Genomic DNA, 27,662 nt, shown 5'->3' with positions numbered 1-27,662 from the left:
TTTTTCTCCCTCCTTCAGATTTTCATCACCGTGAACTGCTTGAGTACAGATTTCTCCTCCCAAAAGGGCGTGAAAGGACTTCCTCTGATGATTCAGATCGACACATACAGTTACAATAACCGCAGCAATAAACCCATCCACAGAGCGTACTGCCAGATCAAGGTCTTCTGCGACAAGGTGAGCAAAGATGGCAGTTTGTCAGAAAGGTACTGTTGTCACGACTAGATGTTGTTTTTGATGACATCCCTCTCGTCACTTTTTCTTGTCTGGTGGTGTCTAAAGAATCGTTTCTCGAACACGTGGACGTGGTGGTCTTTCATTCTCGAGTCCTGTTAGACATCTAAGGAGTCACCAGCCCACTGCCCTTCCGTTCGGCTGCTGTTCTCCTCAGCCTACCATTCTGCCATTGCCATACGGCTCAGTTCTCAGGTCGCTAAAACCAAACACCACAGCCTAGGTGGTGAGAGCAGTAGAAAGAAACTTCTCTTTCCAGCTCTGGGGGTTTGAAGCCTAAGACCGAGGCATTCAGTCCCTGTGAGGGTCATCTTACTGGCTGCCACCTTCTTATCTTGTCCTCACGTGGGACAGAGAGAGAAGAGCTGTCCTGTGAGTCTTTGTTAGAATCATCAAGGACGAGCCTCATGACGTCACCAGTGGAAAAGGCTTCACTTCAGACAGGAGCTGTCTGCGCGTGGAATGGAGGAGCTCACATTCAGTTTGTAGCATGCTGTGCTTTGGTCTGAATACACAGCTGAAATGACAGATCTAGAACTTTCGTAGAGTGTAGATGCTGTTCTAGAATTTATCACTGTAATCTTCGACATTTGATGTGTTGCATGGGGCCTCACCTAGAACTTTTGGAAACAGAAATCACGCCTACAAAACAAATTCATCAGTTCTTATGCACTCAGCACACAGTGCTTTCATCTCCATGACTGCACTATAAAAGGGACAGAAGAGCTAAAATAACAAGATTTAAACTCGGAAGGTTGGATACAAGAAGATTGTCACAAGCGTAAGGATGAGTGTGGTGTAGTGCAGACCATTTGAAGACCTGTATGACACCAGCTTCTGTGAGGACGAGTGTGGTGTAGTGTGGACCATTTGAAGACCTGTGTGACACCAGCTTCTGTGAGGATGAGTGTGATGTAGTGTGGACCATTTGAAGGCCTGTGTGACACCAGCTTCTGTGACACCAGCTTCTGTGAGGACGAGTGTGGTGTAGTGTGGACCATTTGAAGACCTGTGTGACACCAGCTTCTGTGAGGACGAGTGTGGTGTACTGTGGACCATTTGAAGACCTGTGTGACACCAGCTTCTGTGAGGGAAAGTGATGGAGCTGCTTTACCAAAGAGCGATTGCCCAGGCACTCTGCAAAGCACAGAAGTGAGACCAGGCCGAGAGTGGACGTTCTGCAGGCCCGAGTGGGTGTGTGCAAACAGACTGAACATGGCTGTGTTGTTTTCCATGAGAAGTTACAGTGAGTAAAGTTCTGTTCCAGGGAGAAACCGTGTTCTGAGAGTAAAATCACCTCCTGGAGAGAGAGCACAGAGGTGGCCAGGAAAGAGATGCTCAGAAGAAAATTGAACATGAAAATGGGAAGGGACAGTCTCCAGTAGGTTTGTTTTGTTTTTTTTTTCTACTTGACACAAGCTGGAGTTTTCTGGGAAGAGAAACCCCAATTAAGAAAATCCCTCCAGCAAATTGGCCTGTGTGCAAGTCTGTGGGGCATTTTCTTGACTGGTGGTTGATGTGGAAGGGCCCAGCCTACCGCGGCTGGTGCTACCCCTGGGCAGGTGGTTCTGGGTGTGTAAGAAAGCAGAGCGAGCATGCCTTGGACAAAGCAGTAAGGAACACTCTTCCATGGCCTCTGCTTCAGTTCCTGCCTCCTGGTTCCTGCCTTGACTCCTGTCCTTCTGTGATGGCCCGTCACCTGAAAGATTAAATAAGCCCTTTCCTCTCCAGGTTGCTTTTGGTCATGGTCTTTATCAGAACAATATAAAGCAAACTAGGACAGATGCAGAGTAGTACTATCAGAAAATACAGGATAGGGCTGGCTCAGTGCTGAGGAGAACTGGGTGCTCTTGCAGAGGACTCAGACTCAGACTCCAGCAATTGTATGGCACCTTTACAACTGGTAACTCCAGTTCCAAGGGATCCGGCACCCCCTTTTGGCCTCTGTGGGCATCAGGCACTTATGTGGTGTACATACATACATACATGCAGACTAAACATTCATAAAACAACCCCAACAAATAATTCAAAACAATAATAATAACAGAAGAACGTGCTCTTCTATATTGCTCTGAACGCTCCAGAAGAGGGGGTGCAAGAGTTAACGCTAGAGGAACTGTCTTGGCTTACTTAGGTTATCCGAAAATAACTCAGAAAATAGCCAACCCCCCCAAAATTTCAGATTAGGATCAGACCGACTTCCTACCAAACACTGAATGAAAGGCCACAGAGCTGTCTCCACCCAGCAGGTGAGAACACAGCCCCATATCTCCAGGTGAGCCAGTGAATCCAGATGACAGGAGAAGCTGCCATCACCGGGAGCCACACCTTGAGAAGCGTGCACATGAGATGCCTTAAGAATAGAAATGCTTGCCGTGGTGTTGAGCGCCTTTAATCCCAGCACTTGGGAGGCAGAGGCAGGTGGATCTCTGAGTTCAAGACCAGCCTGGTCTACAGAGTTCCAGGACAGCCAGGGCTGTACAGAGAAACCCTGACTCAACAACAAACAAACAAACAAAAAGAAATGTGCGAGCCACAAACGGCTGAACAATCTGACAGTTAAGTCCTAACAAGGTACAGGTGGGAAAAGAAGATTTCAGAAATGGAAGGGAACTGTGAAAGAGCGAAAACATCAGACTGGAGAGCGAAAGGTGATCCCAGTGTTCTAGAACAATGGTCACTGGGAAGAGTAAAACACCAGCCAGCTCTAGAGCCGCGGGATGGAACAGAAGGACACATCGGAAGATCCTGAGACAGTGTTTACCCCGTGCCGGAGAAACTGCCTCGGGACAACAATGGGGAGCGACCGCTAGTGGACAGAAGTGGCCACAACCTGTGTCCCAGCACTGGGGAGGCAGAGGCAGGCGGGCCTCTGAATTTGAGGCCAGCCTGGTCTATGTAGTGTGTTCCAGGACAGCCAGAGCTACATAGACCCTGTCTCAGGAGGGAAAAAAAAAGTAAACAGATATCAGACTGAAAAAGACACAAAACTATACTTTAAGCATCTAAGTAAAGAAAGGAAAATAGACAATTAGAAACGAATAGGGGTGGGGGGTGGGAGGAGGGAGGACGGGATATCCGTGACTGATATGTAAAATTATATTAATTATAAAATAAAAATATTTATAAAAATAAAAAAAAGAAATGAATAGGGAGATTTTTATCATCAAAAATTTCAACAGTAATACTATGTCTGGAGAAAATAGTTATCCGAATAGAATAAAGTAAATATGGCCAAGGATTTTATCTCTAGCCAAATTGACTGCAGTGTAAAGAATATAGACAACCACGAACTTCAAATAAAATATAAACAAGATTAAACACCTCAAGTTAGTGAATATTCCTTCTTCAGAAATCTCGCAGGGAGTGAATGTTAGCTATGGAAGGCAAAACACTATCTCCTGATGGGCACTGATCACACATGTCCATACATCTGTGATAGGCACTGATCACACATGTCCATACATCTGTGATGGGCACTGATCACACATTTGTCCATACATCTGTGATGGGCACTGATCACACATGTCCATACATCTGTGATAGGCACTGATCACACATGTCCATACATCTGTGATGGGCACTGATCACACATGTCCATACATCTGTGATGGGCACTGATCACACATTTGTCCATACATCTGTGATGGGCACTGATCACACATGTCTATACATCTGTGATGGGCGGGAGGGGGTGAGACCATGTGGCCTGAGTAGATTCAGGGAGATGGCTCAGTGGCTAAGAGCACGAGGCCCTGAAGCTGGATCCTCAGCACCCATATAAAAAGCTGGGCACATTAGGATGACTGTGGCTTATAGTAAAAGTTTTGGTTTTGTCCAATCACTGGGCAAGCTTTAGTGAAACATTTCACTATTAGGGTAAGAATTTGTACTGTATCAAGCTGATGAAAGGATATGCTGGAGGGGAGGCTAAAATCTTTTTAGATTATGGATTAGCCTATAGAAAAATGTCTGCTGTAAATCAAACAGGGAAGGGGAAGATGAATAGGAATCTCACACAACTTAAGTAAAACAGCTCTCTGAACAGATGAAGATAGGTTTTTTTCTGTATCCCAGAATCTAATCAATATTTATATGTATAATTCAGCTATTATTTGGCTTAAAATGGCTTATTGGGAAATGTTATCATTTTTCCTATTTTCTGCAAAGGAAATATTTTCCAGTTTCAAATAACTCTGAACTTTGGAATTATAACCTGTTTTTATGTTAAAAAAAGAAAAACATTTAAGTAGAAAATGCTAAAGGACCACTGAACTCGATGTTGTATTTACATATCTATATCTGCATAAAATAATGATTATAAATTTTGTTTAAAAAGGAGAGTGCAAATGTGAATTTAACAAGAAGTTGCAGATTTTTAACACTGTACACAAACTCCTTTGTAACAAACAAATATTTATGCTTCTTTAAGAAAAAAAGCTGGACATATACATGTACCTGTAACTTCAACATTGTTGCAGAGGCGTGGGGGTCTCCAGAGCCCCTGGCCAGCCAGTGTAGCTTAAATGGCAAGCTTCTGATTCAAGGCATTAAGGCAGAGAGTAATAGAGGTGGATATTCCATGTGCTTCCCCGGCCTCGGCATGTGCTAAGACACACGTGCACACAACACACTCACTGGGTGTGGACAGCTATGGACTGGTGACTACTTCAGATTAGATGATGGGGAGCATGAAGGAAAACAGGCCGGTAGCTAATTCCATCCTGCCCGCCACTCTTAAAGGTACAGCCACAGGCTGCTGTATTCAAATGATAGAGCACAGGGAGAAATGGGTTCCTGTGAGCAGTGACAGCAGAGAGGAAGTGGTCCAGAGAACAGGAAGACAGCCTCAAGAGCTGCACAGGGGTGGAGATACAGCTCACAGCTGCAGATCGGAGCAGCAGTTAGGTGGCCCCCAGGGCCCAGAGGCCACTTGACTGAGAGCACACAGCGAATCCGAACACACATGTGGGTCAGAAGGCACAAGGCACTTAGCTGGTCTCACACAGTGGAGAAGCTGAGTGCAGACAGGACCTGTCCCAGTTCAGACTAATGTAATACATAGAATGTCGGAATGACAGCTGGACATTCAAAAAACCCAAAACTAAACAGACAAAAATCCAAACTTGCGGAGAGTGTCACACTGTGGCTGAGCCTGTGTCCCAGAAAAAAGGATTCTAAGACTCTGAGAACTCCAGAGGTTCTCAGCCTCCTCCTGTTGTGCTGACCCCCAACCATAAAATTATTTTTGTTGCTACTTCATAACTGTAATTTTGCTGCTTTTTTGAATCATCATGTAAATATCTGATATGCAACCCCTGTGAAGGTTGAGAGCCGCTGATCTAATAAGATAAGGGGGTAGATAGATTATACCATTTGTTTGCCAATTAAAAAAAAATTTCATTCATGTATTTTGCTTTTTAGTGACAGAGGATGAGAAGGGGGGTATATGCTTTTACCCCCAAGGGTTTGTTTTCTGAAGTCATGTGACATTTCCTTCAGCAAGGAAAGGGTAGTGGGAAAAACCATTTATGTGTGTGGATACGTTTGTAAACATGAAAACCCAGAAAGGATCGCACTTACGTACACTTTGCCGTTCAGAAGATATGTCACTTTCCTAATAGTTCCTCTTTTAAATTCCTAATATATATCTGAAAAAGTAGTTGACAAATGATGGGTAAACGGTTGTTATTTATTCCAAGCAGCCAGTGATAGCGTTTCCGGTGGTTTTCTTTATGGATATTAAAGAACAGAGATGTCAAGAAACGCATGTGAAGCGGGATCTCAGGACCTTGCGTGTGGGTTAACTGTAATCGCATTAATTGTAGCAAATGATGTGTACTCTTGGATGAAACAGACTTCTTCCCACTTCTGTAAGTGTAGAAGTGATGTTTTCCGAAAGTTTGGACCACAAATGTTCCTAGGAAATAAAGTGACGCAGGTTGTAGCTTGAGTTTTCCTGCCTGGCCCACAGTCAGGACAAATCTCTCTCACCCGCCAGTCCCGCAGCCGCTCAGACCCGACCAAGTAAACACAGAGACTTATATTAGTTACAAACTGTATGGCCGTGGCAGGCTTCTTGCTAACTGTTCTTATATCTTAAATTAATCCATTTCCATTAATCTATACCTTGCCACATGGCTCGTGGCTTACCGGGATCTTCCCATGCGGCTTGTCATGGTGGCGGCTGGCAGTGTCTCTCTCACCCAGCTTCCTGTTCTCTCAATTCTCCTCCCTGTTAGTCCCGCCTATACTTCCTGCCCGGCCACTGACCAATCAGTGATTTATTTATTGACCAATCAACAACACATTTGACATACAGACCATCCCACAGCAGCAGGTCTTAGTAGAGGGAGGTCTTTCTGTCTTCTGAATGCATAATGCTTCCTTGGGTCTTACTGAAATCACAGCTTTAGTTTAGAAATGAGAGTGATAGTTCCCCAAGAGTGAATATTGTCTCTCTTATTCTTGAAATCTATACTGCACATATAAAATTCTTCTTTTTAAAAAATTTTATTTATTTATTCTGTATACAGTGTTCTGCCTGCATGTATGCCTACATGCCAGAAGAGGGCACCAGATCTCATTACAGGTGGTTGTGAGCCACCATGTGGGTGCTGGGAATTGAACTCAGGACCTCTGGAAGAGCAGCCAGTGCTCTTAACCTGTGAGCCATCTCTCCAGCCCCCAAGTTCTTATTTTTTAAGCAGACTTAATTCACTTTATTTTTCTTGTATAAAATCTCTTATGTGGTGGTCACTGCTGGAGGCCTGGGTCCTCTGAACGGAGACTCTACTGGTTTGTGAAAACAAGTTTGGAATGGGAAAGGGCCGCGTTACCCGTTGGGTGCATACAGGGCAGTTAGCCATGTGTTGGAAGCTCTGTAGAATTTAGTATTTCATTAAAATAGATGAGGGTCTTTACTATCTACCCATATAAATGATAACTCACTCAAGACACACCCCAAAGTTAGACAAATTCTTTTCTATATTTTGCAAAGTCAATTTTTGTTTTATTTTTAATTATTAGTGTCATGTAAAGGTACAAGCTTGTCAGGCAGGATACTGTCCTGGTTAGGTGGTTGTTATTTTGTTCATTTGTTTTTGTCAACTAAACACAAGCTCAGGTCATCCTGGAGAACCTCAACTGGGTCGTTTTCTTGATTGATGTGGAAAAGCCCAGCCTGCTGTGGGTGGTGCCACCGTGGGCAGGTGGTCCTGGGTGGTGTACAAAAGCAGGCTGAGCAAGCCAGTAAGCAGCTAGCAACACTGCAGGTCCTGCCTCTGGCCCGCCCTGACTTCACTCTGATGGACCGTGACCTGGAAGTGTAAAAGGAAATAAACCTGTTCCTCCACAAGCTGCTTCTGGTCACAGACGTTATCACAGCAGAGAAAGCTAACTCCGACAGTGGGAAGATCTGAGTGAGAAAGGCTTCCACGGCTGGGGATTTGAAGACTTGGTCCCCAGCTGGTGGTGACCTTTGGGAAGGTGACCTTTGGGAAGGTGACAGTTTTCTGGGAGAAGTGCACCACTAAGGGTAGGCCTTGAGAGTCTATGGCCTCACCCGCTTCCAGTTCTCTCTCTGTTTTATGTCTGCACTGGAAGACGTGATCTCTCGTCTTCCTGCTCTGATTTTTATGCCTTCTGGACCCTGGAGAGCTACCTCTTCTCCATGCCCATTAAGAACCCTGAGATTACTGACTTTTTCCTGAATGCATCCCCGAAGGATTGGGCTCTGAAGACCATGCCAGGACAGGAGCTGCTATGAGGACCGGGTTCACGGCTGTGGTCACTACTGGGGACTATGATGGTCATGCTGACCTTGGTGTTAAGTGGTCTAAGGAAACAGCCACTGTCATTCAAGGGGCCATCATCTTGGCCAAGCTTTCCATCACCCCTGTGTGAAGAGATACTTGGGGAACAAGATTGGCAAGCCCCACGGGATTCATGCAAGGTGACAGACAGGCCGAAGTGGCTCTGTGCTGGTGCGTCTCATCCCGCACCGAGGCACTAGCATGGTCTCTGCTCCTGTGCCTAAGAAGTCACTATTTATGGCCGGTGTCGATGGCTGGTACACATCAGCCAGGGGCTGCACTGCCACCCTGGACAACTTTGCCAAGGCCACCTTTGATGCCATCTCCAAGACCTAAAGCTACCTGACCCCCGACCTCTGGAAAGGGACTGTGTACACCAAGTCTCCTTACCAGGAACTCACTGACCATCTTGTGAAAACCCGTTAGAGTTTTCTTTACACTTTACATGACACTAATAATTAAAAATAAAACAAAAATTGATTTTGCAAAATATAGAAAAGAATTTGTCTAACTTTGGGGTGTGTCTTGAGTGAGTTATCATTTATATGGGTAGATAGTAAAGACCCTCATCTATTTTAATGAAATACTAAATTCTACAGAGCTTCCAACACATGGCTAACTGCCCTGTATGCACTTAACGGGTAACGCGGCCCTTTCCCATTCCAAACTTACGTATTTTGGAGAGCCTCTTGCTTCCCCTGAGAAGCTGCAGATTTAAATGAGGAGTTACTGGGGCATTTAACGTTTCTCTTTGTTTTGGTGAGTATTCTGCAGCAGCTGGACCTGTATTTATGTATGTTGTTCCTCTTGCTACGAATTTCCATGACCTGTAATGACACCTCAACATTTAATGTAAAATAGCGTAAAAATCAGTGACACTGAGCTAGAAAACTCAGCTGGTTCTTTGCACATGGATTCGAAACTCATGTTCATGAGGCATGAGACAGGAAGAGGAGGCAGTATGGGCTGGTTGGCATCTCCCAGGGGTTAGATCTGAGTGTCGCACCTCCCGGCCTCCTTCTTCCCTTGTTCAGTTTCCCGTCTTCATGGGTGTGTGCACGTGCGAGTGTGTGGACATCCTTGCATGCTCTGAGAACAAACCTTACTTGGTCTCTCTTTGTTTTCCCTACTAGGGAGCAGAAAGAAAGATCCGAGATGAGGAAAGAAAACAGAACCGGAAGAAAGGGAAGGGCCAAGCCTCCCAACCCCAGTGCAACAACTGTGAGTCTCCCCCTCAGGACTGAGCGTGGTAAGGGAGGTGGCAGCCTGCAGGCTGCCGGGGAAGGTGCAAATGCCCAAGACACGGCCGAGACAGGGTGGGCATGTGGTGATGTCATTCCTATGGAAGCAAACAGAAGTCTTAGACTCCAGGGCGAACAGCAGGAAGTGGAGGAGCCTTCCGCCCACCCTCGGGCAGCACTTCCGGGAAGCCCGCGTTCTTTTTGTTTATTTGGGTCTGGGGGGGTCACATTGAAAGCTTAGTCATGTCTAGGGTGCCGAGAAAGCTTCAGGCTAAGACCTGTTGATAGCTGAGAGTTCTCAGGCGTGCATAACCGTGTCCATGGGCTTTGTGGTTGCGTGCAGCCTCTGATGGGAAGTTGGCCGCCATACCTTTACAAAAGAAGAGTGACATCACCTACTTCAAAACCATGCCCGACCTGCACTCGCAGCCCGTGCTCTTCATACCCGACGTTCACTTTGCAAACCTGCAGAGGACTGGACAGGTAAGACCCCTGCTCACACCCTCCTGCGCCCTCCACGCCGGTGCTGAGCAGACCACAAAAATTCAGCCCACCCTCAGGTCTAGCAGCACAGGAAAGTTGGTATCATTTCGCACAAAAAGTAGTTTTTTTTTTTTAACAGAAAAGTCTGTGTTGGGAGAGAATACTGACATTCTAAGGCAAAAAAAAAAAAAGGTGTGAACTGTTATTAGGAAATTGTTGACAGAGCAACAGGAGAAAGCTGATCCTCTCTGCCTGTCAGTTGTGTTTTGTTGAGTCTAGCAGACTCTATCAGGGCACATATCGCCACCTAGTGGTGAAACGTAAAACTATCAATAACTTCCAGTATTAGCCCAGTGGGGGAAAATAAGGATCTTGTCAACATTTTTTTCCTTAGTAAGTTAATCGTTCTCACTGAGTGGATAAATCATTTCTCATCTGAAGGATCAAGGAAGATAAAGATCTTCCTTCAAAAAAACTAAGTTCTATGGTTCTATCTCCAAATGAAATGAAGGATTTAAAACCAAATAATGTTAGATCATTATGACGGCTTAGTTTTGTGGAAGATTATGCAGATACTACAAGGTTAATGATGAAAACTATGTAGCCACAGGAGAACTAACTACGACATTGTTCAATAAAAACAAAAAGTAGGGTACCAGTGTGTCTGTGTTCTGTGCTCCAAGGCCGCTGAGCTGAACTGCCCGCTGGCCCAGGACTTCTCATGTGCTGATGCCCGGGCCCTCTAATGGAAGGTTTTCCCTCCTTTTCTTCTTTAAGGTTGTGGAGAAAGAGGTTCCTTAGCATCAGCCAGAGTTGGTTTTGGCCACACTAATGGGGATTTTAATTTTGCCTTGACTGGTTTTCTTTTGAATCCAGAGTCCTTGGGTTAAAGGACTGTTTTGAGGAACAGAAACACAATGACAGACTCAAGTCCCCTCTCATTCTGAGTGCTGGGACTGGCCTCAGCCTGAAGGAGAAATCGTGCTGGCTTCTGCTCTTTCTGAGAATGTTTCGTTTTATTTTATTTTTTATGTGCATTGATGTTTTTCCATGGGTGTTGGGTCCCCTGGAACTGGAATTAAAGACAGTTGTGAGCTGCCATGTGGGTGCTGGGAATTGGACCTGGGTCCTCTGGAAGAGCAGTTCATGCTCTTAACCACTGAGCCATCTCTCCAGCCCTGGAGAATGTTTTCTGTAGCGACAGAGCAGCTACACAATGAGAGGACTGTGGTGTGTGCATGTGTGCCTATGTGCACATGTGTGAGTGTCTTTCCCCACTCATGATATAATGTGGTGATAAATATACTCACACTTTTTTTTGTGGGGTGCATTTCTGCTAAGAATTACTTTAACATTTCTATCTTGCCTTGTTCTGTAGAAACCAAGACATAGGAAAGGATGAATGTTGTATCTTGTCTAGAAAAGACAGCCAGCAGTGTGTGTGTGTGTGTGTGTGTGTGTGTGTGTGTGTGTGTGTGTGTGTGTGTGTTTTCTGCCCCCTTTTTAGAAAGCCTCCAAGAGTGTAGCTGTGCTTTCTACGGTGTGGGGTCCCCATGTCTTCCAGAAGAGCAGTAACTGAGCTAAACTGTTCTGTTCCCTGTCATCATTCTGGCTGTGGTAACACGTCACTCTTATAGCCTGATGGAGTCTCTTGGCAAGATTCCTCTGAAATACACAAAGCTGTAAATGAATTTAAGAGGAATAGTGTCCCAGCCTGGCTGGCCTAAGAACCTCACTCACCCCTCAGTGTCATGCCCAAGGCAGACTCTGAGGAAGCAGTGTGACCTTCAGAGTTTGTTGTCCCCACCAGGCAAAGCAGCCTGGTGGCTTGGAACCGCTTGGCCTAAGTCCCCTTCACAGCCTCCTTGGGCTCCCTGGGGCCCTGGATTCAGAGTGAGCAGAAGGGAGCCTGACTGGAGGTCCCGGCAACTACGCTTGGCTGTCCTGGGAACAGCCTGTGTCCACTTTGCATAGTGGGAGGACAAGACAGTGGCTGGAGCTTTTAAAGGTTGCTTTCTGGGAAGAGCTAGGTGCTGAGGAGGTGCTTGAGGCAGAAGGATGCCACACTGATTCTTGGGGTGGTGAAAACAGAGATTTTACATCCATGGCTTTCTGTTTAAGAAGAAACAAAACGCAATGCAGCAGTAGTCATAAAAAAGTCTAAGAGGAAAGAGTTTTTACATATATCCAAGCTAATCACTAGAATGACTCAACCTGGAGCATTTCCGGTAACTATGTTTGTGATACAACCAGGCCTGGGTTCGGCAACACCCTCAGTGAGCTGGAAGCCTCTGAGAGGGTACAGGCGGGCAGCCTGCCCAGGCCCAGACTGGGCAGGGACAGTGACAGCTTTAGAAGAGAATACTTGATACTGACTTGGGTAGTCCTGTCCACCCAGACTCAAACGTCCCCACAGCACACAGACACAATTCACAAAAGGCTCACCATTAAGCTTTAGGAATAATGAGGCAGGAGCCTACACTACACTACCACAACAGACCCTCTGCTCGTCTCCATCAGTCCAGAAGGAGGCTCCACATGTTCTTTTCTTTTCTTTCCCTTTTTTTTTTTTTTTTTTTTTTTTTTTAATTTTTCAAGACAGGGTTTCTCTGTGTAGTTTTGCGCCTTTCCTGGAACTCGCTTTGGAGACCAGGCTGGCCTCGAACTCACAGAGATCTGCCTGCCTCTGCCTCCCGAGTGCTGGGATTAAAGGCGTGCGCCACCACCGCCTGGCTCTTTTCTTTCCTTTTTTAGTGTTTTGAGACAGGGTTTCTCTGTGTAGCCCTGGCTGTCCTGGATCTCGCCCTGTAGACCAGGCTGGCCTGGAACTCACAGAGACCCTCTTGTCTCTGCATGTGCCACCACTGCCCAGCAAGAGGCTTCATAATTTCTAATTCTAATTCTGCTTGTCACTGAATTCTCCTAAAGATGATTGTCCTTGGAGATCTTCCTTTTGCCACATGACCTTTATAGCCTGAAGATAGATAATGGATGAAAACATGAAATAGAAGGAGGACAGGTTTTGAAGTATGGAGAAGGTTTTGATTGTAGATGTAAGGGAGAAAGCTGGCAGAGGGAAGAGTCCATGCTGAGCATGGCCGGCTGACTTAATCGGACCATGAGAGGAGGGGGAGGGAGAGCAAGAGAGGAGCCACCAAAAAGAGATGCATCCCTGGTCAAGAGGCCGAGAGAGCAGAGCAGCCCAAATGGCAGTTATATAGGGATCGGGCTGCGGGAGGGGAAGTGGAAGCCCCGCCCCTGGGAGGGCGGGGTTTAGGGTGGGAACCGACTGAGAAGAGGTACTGAGGGATGCTGGGAGAACTGGGCAGCATCTGCTTTGATATGTTAAACAGGCCCCTCAGCCATTTGTTTCTTTGTTACCCTGCATTTCTGAGGCTGTGGGAAACCAGGGCTAGCCAGACCCCTTCTGGGAGCGAACACAGACCCCGTTGCTGCCATCTTGCTATGGCTCTCTTGTCTACCCTCTCTGGTAGCACAGTGTCCAGTCGCCCACCTATGGAGCCTTCTAAACAACATGTTTAGATCTCACCGATGGATTTTCTTAATGTCAGGAGCAACGCTTGGCAGAGGGCCAGAGTAATCTGGTTAGACCAGACCGGCTTTAGCTAGAAATAGTCACATTTCTGAATTTACTTTATAAAATCTAAACATTATTCCCAGGGAGAATGTGAGGAGGTTGTATTTCCTTAGATAGACACACACGCACACGCACACGCACACGCACACACACACAGAGAGGAGTGGGGGGGCATTGCTAATCAAATGTCCGCTATTCCCGGCCTACATGTGTCTCTGATTTTCCCACAGGTGTACTACAACACGGACGATGACCGAGAAGGGTGAGGCACGACTTATTCCATTCTAAGCACTTGATGTTTGTGTGTGTGTGGGGGGGGCATGGACCTCCTGACGGGGCCACCCTGGGCAGGAGGCGGGACTCCCCATGTGCTTGTGTCTTAGAACTGGCAAGGGGCTGTTGGGTGGCAGCCGGGTGACGGACTCTCTTCCCTCCTCTGTCCCCTTCCTTCGAACCATCTCCTTTGAATAAAAGTGACCGGTCTCCTCTAGGGCAGTGTGCTGAGATCTTTCCGATAGTTCCTGCTTCCCATTGTTGGACCCCAGCACAGGGTCTGGTTGACAGTGTGGGAGCCTTTCCTGAGACGACACAGCTCCTGAAGCCTTGGCTGTAGGTTGAGACCCTGCTCCCTGTCCTGTGTGCTTCAGAGGAGAGGTTGTTTCCCAATATCTTCCACTTGTGTCTCTGTCACAGGGACAAGACGTTCTCCATCTTTGCTGAGAACACACGCTCACCGGGAGATTTTTAGGGGCAGCTAACTCTTCAGTGTGTTTTCTATCCTTAACTCATTGTATAGACTCAGAAGTTTGCAGCTACAAATGCTGTTCTAAGGGCACGGGATGACCCTTTTCCAGGCCGTAGCAACGTCTATAGCACACTCTTGGGAGGTAGTTGGTGAGCGGCCTTGGTCCTCTGCGTGCTGCTGGTGACATAATGCTCTTTGCACACGAGGAAGGGCATCGTGTCGTTTCTAAGGTCTGGATGGTTTCGACGTTTAGATTTAAAGGAGGGAAGTGCCCCTTTGGCCCACGGTTTCGGAATAACTCCCCGTGGGCTGGCTCCATTCCATTTGGGTCTGTGGCAAAGCAGAACATGGGGTGGAGGCAGGGGCAGAGGTCCAAGTGGTTCCCTTTTGTGGCCTGGACACAAGAGGAGAATGTCTCTGCTAGCTGTAGAAAGCCTCTTCTGTGACATTTCGGCCTCCAGTCTCTTGAATGACACTGCCTATGTTCAATACGGTCTGCTCCAGTGAGTTAATTCTTTCTGGAAACACCCCCACAGACACACCCAAAAGTGTGCTTTACAAATCTCCCCAGGGTCTCTGTAGCTAGAGTTTTCCTGCCTGGCCCACGGTCAGGACAAATCTCTCTCACCTGCTAGTTCCACAGCCGCTCAGACCCAACCGAGTAAACACAGAGACTTATATTGGCTACAAACTGTATGGCCGTGGCAGGCTTCTTGCTAACTGTTCTTATATCTTAAATTAACCCATTTCTATTAGTCTATAAGTTGCCGCGTGGCTCATGGCTTACCGGTATCTTAACATCTTCTCATGGCAGCAGCTGGCAGCCTCTCCTCTGCCCCAGCCTTCCTGTTCCCAGAATTCTCCTCTCTCTAGTCCCGCCTATACTTCCTGCCTGGCTACTGGCCAATCAGTGTTTTATTTTCAATCAATCATCCACAGCAGGTCTCTCATTCCAAATACACTAACAATTGAGACTATCTCAGCATGTTCTGCATCTGTTGAACAGCTCTGAACTCCATCCATCGGCCTTGCTCCGTCTGGATCTTCCTTTTCCTTCCAAACTTCTGTTCCTCCTTGTAACTGATCTTAGTTAAAATAACACCTTCCTTTCCCTCGTGGAAGACACTGGACTGAAACAAAAACAAATGACCCGTGTGTGGGGGCATTCGGCCTCTGAGCCTGTGTCTGTGTACCAGTTGCATGCCCAGTGCCCACGAAGGCCAGAGGAGAGCACTGGGTCCCTGAAACTGGAGTTACAGATGGTTGTGAACTGCCCTCTGGGTGCTGGGAATCCAACCCAGGTCCTCTGACCTCCAAGCAGCTCTCTCTAAAACTCGACCACTGTTTTTGTTATTTTTTTTTTTGCCTTCTGAAACTTGATTTTCAGATTAGACACGTTTAGAACCACATGAATTACTGTATTGGGAACTCCCTTCTTATAAGCTGATGTTGTATTTTTCTCTTAAAGCAAGTTAAAATTACATTCATTCCTCGGTATCTATTTTGTGCTCATTGTTTGCATTAGTTGCATGTAACTAACATCCCAAGGTAATTTTCTCCCCGTCCATAAACCTAGGCTCTCCCGTTCTACGTAAGACAGTTTGTAGTTGGCGAAGGAAGTGTAGCAGATATTGCTGACCCCATTCTTGGAGCAGAAGTTGGCAAGTGACAGATTGAGGGCCAGGTGTGTGTGTGTCGGGGGGGGGGGGGGGGGGGGGCGGGAAGCAGGTGGAGGATGGACAGGATCTCACTATGTAGACCAGGCTGGCCTCGAACTCACAGAGATCTGCTTGCGTCTTTCTCCTGAGTGCTGGGATTAAAGCGTGCACCACCACACCCAGCCCCAGTCCCCTGGTTTTGAATGGTCTACAGACTAAGGATGCCTTTGAGCATTTTAAAAACCTCCCGTGAAGACTGACGTTACGTGACATGTGAAACGAAGTGCCCTTGAGGCTCCGTAAGGAATGTCTTCCCGGACACGTCTGCTTAGTTCCTTTATGAATTGTCTGTCATTTTGTTGGTGAAACAGCAGCCTAAGCATTTATTGTTGGGCCCTTTGCAGAGAAAATTGGCCACCTTCCATCTCAAAGAGAGAGGATCTCAAGGGAATGAATGAAATGACCCTCACGCCACTTAGGGCTGGAACCTTGACCAGGGCTGAACCTCTAAAATCACTTGTAAAGTCTCTTAAGTTTGATTAGAAAGCCAAGCATCGTGGCTCATGCCTGTAATCCCAGAGCTCAGGTAGCTGAGGCAGAAGAATCAGAAGTTTGAGGACATCTTGTTGCGCGTGGTAAAATTCCCATCTCAAAAACAAAAACAATTAGTTTGTTCCTTTTATCTTGAGACAGAAATAATCAAATTTCAGTGGCTGGAACAAACAGGAATGATTAGAGTTCTAATCTCTCAATCACATATTTTATAAGAGACAGCGTGGCGTCATGAAAGAATGCTGGCATTGAGCTCAGGAAGCCAGGTCCATCCCCTGGACTGCTGTTTATCCACATGAAGCCTCAGGCCGGCCTCTCGGTCCCTGGCTTCAGTTTGCTTGAGTCTATACCGAGGATGTTGTAGAAGGCTATCTCTCAGATCACTCAGCACTTGGTGTTTCACTTAGTAATGTGCCTGAGCTAAAATTCATGGGAAAACTTAGGAGAGTGGACAGTGACTGCCCTGCTGGGCAGACCCCGCTGTCTCCTTCGGCCTGTCCTTTGCAAGCTGACTACGTTAAGGAGCCAGTGACCCACCTGTAACTCCGTCGGTGCAGTCTCTCCGTCAGGACTCCCTGTGTTGTGGCCCAGTCATCCATTCCGAGACCAGTGTCCTGTACTTCTATCCATCGTCTGATGGAGCGATGTGGGCTTCAGAGTTAGTGCGTGGCAGGAGCTCGGCTGTTGCTGGCTGTGGATTCCTTGGCTACATACTGAATGCTATATGTGCGTTCTTTTCATGATTTTCTCACATTTCCCATTCGCTGCCTTTGGCGATGAGGAAAAGGGCTTTGAGAAGTCAGGAAACTTCTTGAAAGTCCTCCTGGCACATGGTCAAAGCAGGGGTTGAATCAGCGCCTACCCATAATTCCTAGCACTCACCTGTAGCCACTGTGCTTCCATTGCTCAATCTCCTCAATTCTTTTTTTGTTTTGTTTTGTTTTGTTTTTTCCAGACAGGGTTTCTCTGTTGTGGGGCGTTTACCCAACCACCCCCACAGTTCCCCAGAGTTTTCTTGAGTGCGAGCAGCAGGAAATATTAGATAGAAGGATTTATTGCGGAGAATATCGCAGAGATAAACAGATAGAAAATAAAGGATAGCCTCGAGAGGGCCTGGAACCTATTCCAACGGGCCCCGACTGCCTCTGCCCCAGGGTTTTTATAGAGACGCCAAGGGGTGGAGCAAAAGACCTCCTCCCCCAGCACAGCCAAGTGCAGACCATCCCAGACACCTGCACTTAGGCCCGTGGTCTAATCATCCTCTATGCGGACCTGCTGGGGAAAGCCACGAGGAACCCGAGAACGGGCTCCCACAGGTCCCCCTTTCTTAATATATAAAAAAATAACTAATAATGGCTTACAGCAATCTCCATAGCTGTTACACCTCCCAGTATGGGAGTAGAGGATGATATAGATGGCATTTCTCTTTTGAATTAGGTTCAAGGTGACTACAGCAGCCTTAGCTGCCTCAAGCCCTTTCTAAGCCAAAAACTCTTAAGGCGACTACAAACTTAAAGAATCCCTTAGCTTCATCATTACCATAACAGGTTAACATAAATATTGCTATACATAGTCACAATTCTCTCAGTCTTATAACACAAAGCAAACTCTTAACAGAACCATTTGAATTAGCATATATGGTGCTATATATAGTTAACAATTTTCTCCGTCTTACAACTTTAACTCAATCATTTGAATTTTCTTGCTAACAGAACATAGGAAAAACTTTGATGTATTCATATCAAACTTAAATATTCCTTAACTCCACAAAACCAGGGTGCATTAATATCAATAGGATAAATATAATTTCTGCAAACATAATTCAACCTCATTCCTCCTTTTCTTTATAATTTTTTAAACAAAATCTCAAACCTAGTTAGAAGAAACTCATACAATTCCTACAAACCCATATTGAAAAGCAGTCTTCTCAATCTAACCATTAACACTTTGAAAACTTAGCAAAACATCCAAAAGCAGTTTAATAAAACTCTTTATACTTTAAAAGTAGTCTCTTAATATACCCCATTTGCATTTCTTACTAACAATAACATGACATTAATCCACTCAAACAACTTTTGAAATTAGACTAAGGAATATTAACTCTCCCCCTTTTCTTTATAATTTAAGCAAAATCTCAAGCCTAGTTAGAAAACCCAAACTTCTGTTTAAACAGTTCCGTTTGTAACACAAACCAGTTCCATAAGTAATTCCATTTTACATAAACAGTTCCACAAAACAATTCATGAATCACCAGTTAATAAAGCATATATGCATACACAAAACTGCATCTTGATTCTAGGTAGAAATAATAAATTTCTTCATTTAAACAGTTCCATTTTTAACCCAATTCCAGAAAACAGTTCCTAGGTCATTACTATAAGTAAACTCAAAATTGTCCCATTGCAATGAAATTTCTACTATTCATTTCATTTCTTAAGTCCCAAAATTCAAATGATAAATTCTGGTACGAGCCTTCCAATTATGAAGAAATCCATAACCAAAATCTTTTTGTAGTTTTCTCATTTTAAGTTCAAAAAGTTCAAACAAGAAATAAATTCTGGTATCAGGCTTTCACACTTCAAAATATGAAGAGACGTTTTTCAACCAAAACTTTTTGCAGTTAACAATTTTTGTTCAAACAAGCATCTCTGCAACTTTTGTTCTCACAGACCGACCTTTTTAGGTACAGTAGTAGTCTAAACTGCACCGTTTTTTGATGTTAGCTCAGGTTTTTCTGTGTTGCGTCGATTTTCCACAGATCTCAGCTGCGGATGCCTTGTGTTAGTTCTGGCGTCCGCCATTCTTAGCTTCTTAGCGGCTTCTGGAGCTTTTGAAAAACCGCTCAGACTGCCTGCTTTGCAGTCTGCTAGGACACTAACTTCTGTATGTCTCAGGTTCTTTCACCATATACATTAAGAATAGACTCACACTTAACATTTACACTTTCTTACAAATTCACGTATAACATTAACATCTACTTATTTATACTCTTTAAGAGAACTATAAAACTACTTTAGCAAATATATTTCTTACTACTTCTTATGTATTTCTTATGTTCTTATTTAAACTTACATTTACAACTAGCATCTTTACTTATTACAAGCTTATTACTACATGTCTTAGGACTACCTTAGATTCTTCTTGTAAGCTTATATTCTTAAAGGAACTCTATAGATCTATTTTACAAACTTATATAGGGCTACCATTAGCATATATTTAACTTAGCAAACACCTAAAGATTTCTTAACACAGATCTAACAAGAGATTTTTTATAAACTTACATATCTTATTTTCATCTTTTTCTATTTCTTACTCTTAATTATTGTACGTACATCATTGCTAACGTTTAGAGTTTATAGTCAGCTTTGTTATAAAACACTGGGATTTAGTGAGTGTTGTTATAGAATTGTGATAGTTGTTGCTAGGGGACGGTAACCTTCCCAGGATGATGCCACACTCCAAAGTTGCCAGTTCTCTCAGCCGTTCTGGACCCAGCAGAGATGCACTGTCAGCGGTAGACGGTGTTTAACTAGAGGCTGTCCCTTCACCCAAATTCATAATAGTTCCCCTAAGTGCTTCAATTCAGACAAATGTTTCTATTACAGCAGTACTCTTGGTTTGTTCTACCGAAAAACTTCCCTTCATGCTGACGGTGAAATTACCGTATTTAGCTGCTGTAAGCTCTTTGCCAAATATCGCACAGTTATTAGGTGATATAAAGTATTTTTCCAAAGGAGCTAGTAAAGCCAAAAGCGGCACAGCTCCGAACTCTATTTCCTCACTGTTTGCATTAACCAGTGACAAAACCTCAGAAACACTAATCAAGCCACTTTCCTTCTGGTTTCTTTATAGGAACGTCATTGGAGCTGACCCTTCCTTAGTTCCACGCTCCTTACCAAACGCTCCGGTAACCACCGAGCTTCATTCTCTTGTGAAAAAACACAAACATGTCCTCAACCCCATATTAACACAGAATCGGGACCCTTCCACAATCCCGAGCAGGGATCTTTCCATTTCGCATTACCCTCAGCTAAAGGACCAGAAAGATTGGAGTGAACTCTAATATGGCCCACAAAGCATGGTAGCTTTCTTTTGTAGATAGCATAAGTTTCCTTCATATCTAAGACAACGTTCAGTGTATAAACTGCTCTCTCTTGCTTTAAGGATTTTAAAGTGGCTTGTTTGATCTTATAGGTAGCTTTCTGTCATCCAACTACCGTTAAAACTTTGCACAGCTATTAGAGTAAATAAGTCATTTTACCAACCCCCAAACCGCGAAGTGCCTAGTTCCATATCCTTTCAATGTTTCATTGGAACTGACACTTAAAACTCTTAGATGATTTTCCTCCTTATTCTTTTAAAAGCTGTATTTTAAAGTTTACCATGAACGTATTTTCGAGCTGACAAAAGTGTTTCAGGGCAATGTCGCCATCTTTAGCAGAAAAACTACCTTTCCCAGAATGCATTTCCCTTATATCAATCCATAATAGTATCAGTCCCTTATATCAGTCCTTTATATCATTTTTCCATCAGTCATTTCCCATAGTTCTTTTCAGGTCTGAGAGTCAACTTCTAAGTTCTTTTTTACCAGACTTGCTTACAAATTCTTGCCTGGGAGGTTTGAACAAAGTTTTTTGCTTTTGCAACGGGAGATTTGAACAGGCATTTTACATTTTCAATTATGGGACATTGGGAGGTTTCTGGTCTCTCCTCAGCTGGCTTTAACAGGTGTCTCTCCTTTAATTGACACTGGCCCCCAAATCAGAACTGCACCTGCCTCGTTAGCGCGCATTGAGGTGGGCAATTTCTGATAGCAACTTTCCTAGGGGCTTGTGTTTGTCTTAGCCAGTCAGTGAAAAACATTCACAACAGTTTTTTCATAGCTCTTTCAGAGAGATTTTCTCCCACTGATCTATCTCATTTTGCTTGTTCCTTCCTTCCCCAGATGCAGAGCTTCAAGTATCTGCGGCTCTGTACCTCTGCTAGCTGCCCTTGGAAGTAGGGGCTTTTTTTTTTTCTCCCCACCGAATCTGCCTCAAATTCTAGCAGCTTTTTCAGGTCATATTTTTCTGGGGAGGAATCGGTCCCTTCTGTTTCTGCAGAGTCTTTCTCCCAGACAGTTCCCAGTTTGGTCTCAGTTTATCCCCTCTACCCCAGAAACAGTTTCCGATACTACAGTGGCGGCTTTCCCTGTTACTGAAGGTAGGAGTTTTTTGTCTGTTTCTGTTTTAAGGGTCTGTGTGGTTTGCGCACAGACTGAAAATCTAACAAAGGAGGTTTTTACCATTTCTAAACTCCCATTAAGACAGGCATTTTGTTTCATTAGGCCTTCACCTGGCCCAGTTCCCCAGTGGGTTGTGTTTGCTTGTCTGGGTGCTCAAGGACAGAGCTTATGCCAGAGGCAATCACCCCTTAGGGCTACACTCCCTCATCTCAGGGAGTCAGTTGAAACAAAGCTTTTCTCAAAGAGGTGCTTTCTCTGACAGAAGAGAAAGCTTTACTAGTTCTGTTCTGCCCTGGCTGGGCTCTTTCCCCAGACAGCTTTCTGACTCAGCAGCACAACTGCTTTAGACACAGTTCAGCTTTACTGTTTTCCCAGAAAGGTTCTTATTCTGATAGGAAAGCTTTTTTCTCAGATTTCTTTTTTTCAGCTGTGGACCTACCAACCTGGGACTTGTAGGAAAGCGCACAACTGTGCTGTTCCCACTGGTTTTAGTTTTGGTTGTTCATTAGCAATCTTCCCCCTGGGTCCTGCACCTTCCTGCCTCAGCTCTGTGCTCCAGGAAGTTTACCACTGCAGGAACCCTAGTATCCCCGAAATGCACTCCAACTCAGAGACGCTGGCCAGTCACCTCTGGGTTTTTGGTCAGAATCGAGGATACAATGCTTCAGGGGATCTTTGTGTTAGGAAGATTAGGAGCATCTTTTCGTTCTGAAACGCTCACTCAGAAACAAAACCCTTGATGCCTCAGCTCGGTTGTAACTGAAAAGCGTGGCTTTTTTGCTTTTCCCAGTAAAGTTTCCCGCCCTTTTGGGCTCTCTGTAGCTCTTTACCCACACTCTCCCAAGCGTTTCCCTCAGGGTACTCTGACCCACTGTCTTTTACTGCCTTGAAGAGACAAAGCTTAGAAGAGGTTTTTAGAAACTTGTCCCTGCCTTCTGCATTGCAGGGAGGATTTTTAAAGCTTGAAAGAGAACTTAGGTTTTGCTGTCTTAAGTTTGTTGTTTTCCCTTTGAGCTAATCACAGGTGGTCCCCATACTAATATCTTCAGGTGATTCTAATTTTTGCCCTTCTGAGAAAGTTCTGAAAGGCTTTAGTTTTTAAGTTTAAGAGAGCTTTTGAGAATGAAGGCTTTTTAGAGAGATTTTTTTCCCCCAAATTTTCCAAGAAAAGCTTTTTAGTTTAAGAGAAAGATTTTTTTCCCCCAGGAGAAAGACCAACTTTTCCCAAAACTTCCCAACTTTAAACTTTGGCTTCTTACATCCCCATTTTTGCCTCAGGGAAAAGTCACTTTCTCCTGCCGCTTGGACTTAGCATTTCAGCTGCCCCAGGTCAAAAGCTTCCATAGGAAACTTATTCTTCCCCATAAGCTCGAAGAAGAGCTTTTTTACTACCCAAAAAGCCCAAAGAAAGATTTTTTTCCCCCAGTTTGCATTCAGAGCCCCCAAGTTAGAAAATTGAAGAGTTTTTCTGTCTAGTTGCCTTACTTATTTTTTCCTACACAATCTTACACTTCTAAGTTTTTCCTACACTATTTTACTACCCTATGCCTTATACTTATTTTTCACAGATAGAAATTGAGAAAGGGATAGAAGATAGAAAATTTTGACAGAAGAGAATTTTGCTGCAGCATCGGACATCCTTCCAGTCCGCTTTCCTTTTCTCTCGAGGATAAAACCCCTGCCTCTCAATAATATATATAAAAAATATATATTTTCCATAACACCGGCATGCCTCATCCACTGGCAGGGCTGAACTCAGCACTTTTGCCAAAAACTCTGTAATAAAAACTATTATTTTCCTTTATCTTTAGTCCCTATTACTTTGTCTTTAGTCCCTGTTCATTTGTCTTTAGTCCCCCCTTTTTTCAGTCCCCCCTTTTTTCTTTAGTCCCTTTTTTCTTTTTTCTTTAGTCCCTGTTCATGGCGCCATTCTGTGGGGCGTTTACCCAACCACCCCCACAGTTCCCCAGAGTTTTCTTGAGTGCGAGCAGCAGGAAATATTAGATAGAAGGATTTATTGCGGAGAATATCGCGGAGATAAACAGATAGAAAACAAAGGATAGCCTCGAGAGGGCCTGGAACCTATTCCAACGGGCCCTGACTGTCTCTGCCCCAGGGTTTTTATAGAGACACCAAGGGGTGGAGCAAAAGACCTCCTCCCCCAGCACAGCCAAGTGCAGACCATCCCAGACACCTGCACTTAGGCCCGTGGTCTAATCATCCTCTATGCGGACCTGCTGGGGAAAGCCACGAGGAACCCGAGAACGGGCTCCCACACTCTGTGTAGTTTTGCGTCTTTCCTGGAACTCACTCTGTAGACCAGACTGGCCTCGAACTCACAGAGATCCGCCTGCCTGTGCCTCCCGAGCGCTGGGATTAAAGGTGTGCGCCACCAGCCCCTGGCCCTCCTCAATTCTTGACCTGTGGCTGTGGAGAGCGTAGAGGGTGGGGGTGGGTGGCAGATCATACTGTGCGGCTGTCTGACCGTTACCAAGACATAGCCCTGTATCATTCGTGAGTGTTCCAGTCAGAGCAGACAGATCTCTGAGGCCACCATGTGCGTTCATCCAGCCCTGAGGAGGTACCGTCTTCAGCGGCACTACCAGAGCTGCCATCAGGACTAGGATCAGGCCAAGCTCTCCTCGCTCCCCCAGGACTTTGACCTGCTTCCTGTCCACTGTGTGTGGTGCTTAAGAAGCTGCTAACCCCGCCCCCCCAGCAGTGCTGCCAAGGGTCTGGCAGAAGTTCCCATCAATCCTGGGTACCTTCGTAGTCCTGAGCCCTAATCTCACTGCAGACCTAACACTTCTCAATGCTTTTCTGATGAGTCTTGATAGTGTTTGTTGAGATCAAGGGTCTCGTTTTCCCTGTGATCAGCCCCACAAGCACAGGGCTGACTATGCTGCTGGCCCTGAGTTTTTCTGCCCGGTGGCCAGTGGGATGGAGAGGACGTGAGAGAAAGTGCTGTTCCGTTGCTCTCTGACCTTTGAAAAGTGTCGTATAGTGTTGTCCCTGGCCTGGGCACCACAGAGCCTGCACCCCATGCCCTCTGTTCATTGGTGGGGGAGCCATAACTGCCTTGTTCAGTCTTGATTTGAAAAGTCATGAAACCGTTAAATTCGGGACACTTTAAGACTTACTGACTCCTACTGGGTTTATAGATCTGATAGTGTAGAGAAGCGTATTTGGCCTCCCAAGAAATGGGGTTTATCTGAGATAGTATTTTAATGAAAAAGTCGGCTGTGGGTTGGAATAAGGTGTTTTCAACTCAATTGAACTGGAAAAATAAAAATGAGTCTTGCTTGGTGAAGTAGCTTGACTCTTGCACAGCTTGAGAAGGTGACTGGTAATATTTCAGGCCACTTACCAATTACTAGCTTAATGGCCTCTGACTGCCATTAAGTGGACTTTCCCCCCCCTCTTTTTAAAATCCAGCCCCAAGTTCATGGTCCCTCCAGTTCCAAGATAAGTCGGGGTGCCATGACCTGCTGTGACAACAAAGCAGCGTGGAAAGATGGGGACAGCACCCCAAATGTATACTGTGGTCCTCAGCTGGGACCGGAGTGTTAGCTTTTTCCTTAGCTGTTTTTCTAGTTTGGCATAGAAGGACTAAAATAGGCCAGTGCTGGCTCTCACTTCACTCCCTGTCTTCAGCAGGGTCCAGGTTCTTCTCTCACTTCACTCCCTATCTTCAGCAGGGTCCAGGTTCTTGGGTAACTCTTCCATGAGGCAGTTCCTTGGAGGTGGCCCGTGTGAATCTCCTTCTTTCCCTGTTAGCTGGATCCCTGTTCCAGGCCTTTAACACGCCTGAGCCTTCTGTCATTGTGGACATGGGCTGGCTCACAGAGTGCCCATGGGACTTCAGTGGGCAAGGGGGTGGAGCATGCTTTGTGAAGTCCGAACTTGTGTGAGGGAATTTGATTGGCTGATACACCCTCTGCGTATGAAAAGGTGAATTAAGCACCATGGGTTTCGTGATGTAAGCTGCTAGCATGGATGGAAACGGTTTGGACTGGCCACAGTAGGGTCCCCTGGATTTCTACTAACTGACCTGCGAAGTGGTGAACTGCTCTCTGATGGCAGGACGTCCACTCAGGAGTCTCGGGGTTTTGTGCTACAGTCTGCAAGACTGGAGTTCCTACATGCCCATTTCCCATGAACACCAAGTGCTAGTTGAACTCGCCTTCTCCGTCTTTCTTATCCTCAAGCCTCTCCAGCCTGTGATCATTAGCGTCTTCTGTCTTCAGCACTCAATGGGTTCTCTTGAGCCTCCTCTAAACTTTTTAATTTTTCTTATTTTACATTACATGTGTATGTTCCATCTGGGTATGTGCACATGAGTGCAGGCGGGTGTGTTGGATCTCTTGGACCTGGAGTTACAGAAGCCTGAACTACCTGGTGTGGGTGCTTGGAACTAACTCCAGTCCTGCAAGAACAGTATACAGTCTACTGCTGGGCCACCTCGCCAGCCTCCTTTTATGTTTTATTAAATTAATTAATTTTTATTTGATCCATAATATTTGTGCGCATTTATAGGGCATGGTATCGTCATTTTACAATGTATACAGTGTGTAATGATCAACTCAGTGTAATTAATATTTCTAGTTCCTCAAATATTGTCATTTCTATGTCAACAGTCTCCTTTTAAAGATAAGGAGACTGAGGCACAGGGAAGTTGAGAAACATGTCCAAGTCTGTATAGTAATAAACTATAAAGCAGGGATTTTAAATCAGTCAAGGTGGTCTGACCTCAGAGTTCCTGTCCTAAGAACTCTAAGTGATCTGCCAGACACTAGTTCATGGGCCAAACAATCCCAGAAAAGTCAGTGTTTTCCACAGCCCTGCATCTGCATTTCTGAGATGAAAGAATAGCCAATCTCCACTTCTCTGATTTCTCTTCTAACTTTCTTCCTCTCAAACAGTCCTTCCCTTTTCTTAGTGCGTCTGGAACGCACGGGGACTTTGGAAGCGAATGCACAACTATCCGAACTAACCCCACAGAGAATGTTCAGGGCTCAGCACCACCATCTTCCAGGAGGTAGCAGAAGAGGGAAGAAGTGGATTGGACCTCCTACTGTGGCAACTAGGGCAGGGTCAGCTGTGGGGAGTTAGGGCAGTCCCCACAGAGGTCTGCTGAGGTGGCCTGCCTTGTCTCCTGCTGTGCTCCAAGGGGCCATCAGGAGCACACAGGACAGCCAGGCCTCATGGATGTGAAGGGTGGCTGCAACTTGGGTGCCACGCAGCCACTGCTAGTAAAACCAGCTTTCCCGTGGCCCCCGTGGCCCTAATCTTCTGAACAGAGAAGGAGAGGAGCTCAGCATTCTCTTTGTGGGCCCGTCTTCAGTACAGAGTCTTAGGTCTTCCCTCTAAAGATGGTGTGTGCTTTATCCCTCAACGGGAAGGACTTGGAACCTGCAGGGGGAGGAGTGGTGTGAACAGAGAGAGGACAGGCTCCGGGAGACCTGAGAACTGTGACACTCTTCTGTATTTAACCGTTTCTGCTCATCTTCTCCAGCAGCAGCGTCCTCGTTAAACGGATGTTCAGGCCCATGGAAGAGGAGTTTGGTCCAACACCATCCAAGCAGATTAAAGAAGAAAACATAAAGCGAGGTATCTCTCCATCCTGGCATGCTACTGACGAGGCTCAGAGTACAGTCTATCCCCGTGTAAAGGCTGGGGAGTGTCTTGTTGAGAACTCGCCCCCTGAGACTGAACCAGTGCTGACCCTGGTGGGCTTTTCCTCACACAGATAGGCAGTTGCAGACTTTTCCTTTGCCTTAGGAGATGGTAATGTATCTCCTGACTCACACAGCAGTGATACACAGTTCAGAAGAGATGTGTGTGTCTTTATGTGTGTGTCAGTGTGTGTCTGTGTGTGTGTCTATGTGTGTCAGTGTGTCAGTGTGTGTATGTGTGTGTGTGTGTGTGTGTGTGTGTCGGGGGTGGGGGTGTTGCCATCTCCATGAACCAATGGTTCATGTGATCAGCAATAGTCTGGATGTGCCCATGAAACCTCTGGCTCCAGCTCACCATCACACATTTTCATCTCCATCCTTTGGTGTCTTTTCCTCCCTAACTTTACTTAGGGTTAGGGCAGAGTCCTAGGGAAACCA

The 27,662-nt window shown here is 45.5% G+C and overlaps 1 protein-coding gene across 2 annotated transcripts in view; it reads left to right on the top strand.

Moving 5' to 3' along the window:
• Grhl2 (grainyhead like transcription factor 2) overlaps nt 1-27,662 on the top strand; it is a 142,884-nt gene that overhangs the window by 99,991 nt on the left and 15,231 nt on the right. The window contains exons 9-13 of one of the 2 annotated variants that reach the window (XM_059247562.1): nt 19-177; nt 9,182-9,269; nt 9,633-9,772; nt 13,601-13,632; nt 27,068-27,159. In XM_059247562.1, coding sequence (XP_059103545.1) covers nt 19-177; nt 9,182-9,269; nt 9,633-9,772; nt 13,601-13,632; nt 27,068-27,159 — 511 coding nt within the window. Of the gene's footprint in view, nt 1-18; nt 178-9,181; nt 9,270-9,632; nt 9,773-13,600; nt 13,633-27,064; nt 27,160-27,662 lie in introns of both variants that reach the window. The other variant, XM_059247561.1, reaches the window with a different exon arrangement.

This window comes from Peromyscus eremicus, chromosome 20 (genome assembly GCF_949786415.1).
Source record: "Peromyscus eremicus chromosome 20, PerEre_H2_v1, whole genome shotgun sequence".
Lineage (NCBI taxonomy): Eukaryota > Metazoa > Chordata > Mammalia > Rodentia > Cricetidae > Peromyscus > Peromyscus eremicus.
The sequence above is the reverse complement of the archived record's forward strand: the minus strand, read 5'-3'. Positions and strand labels throughout refer to the sequence as shown.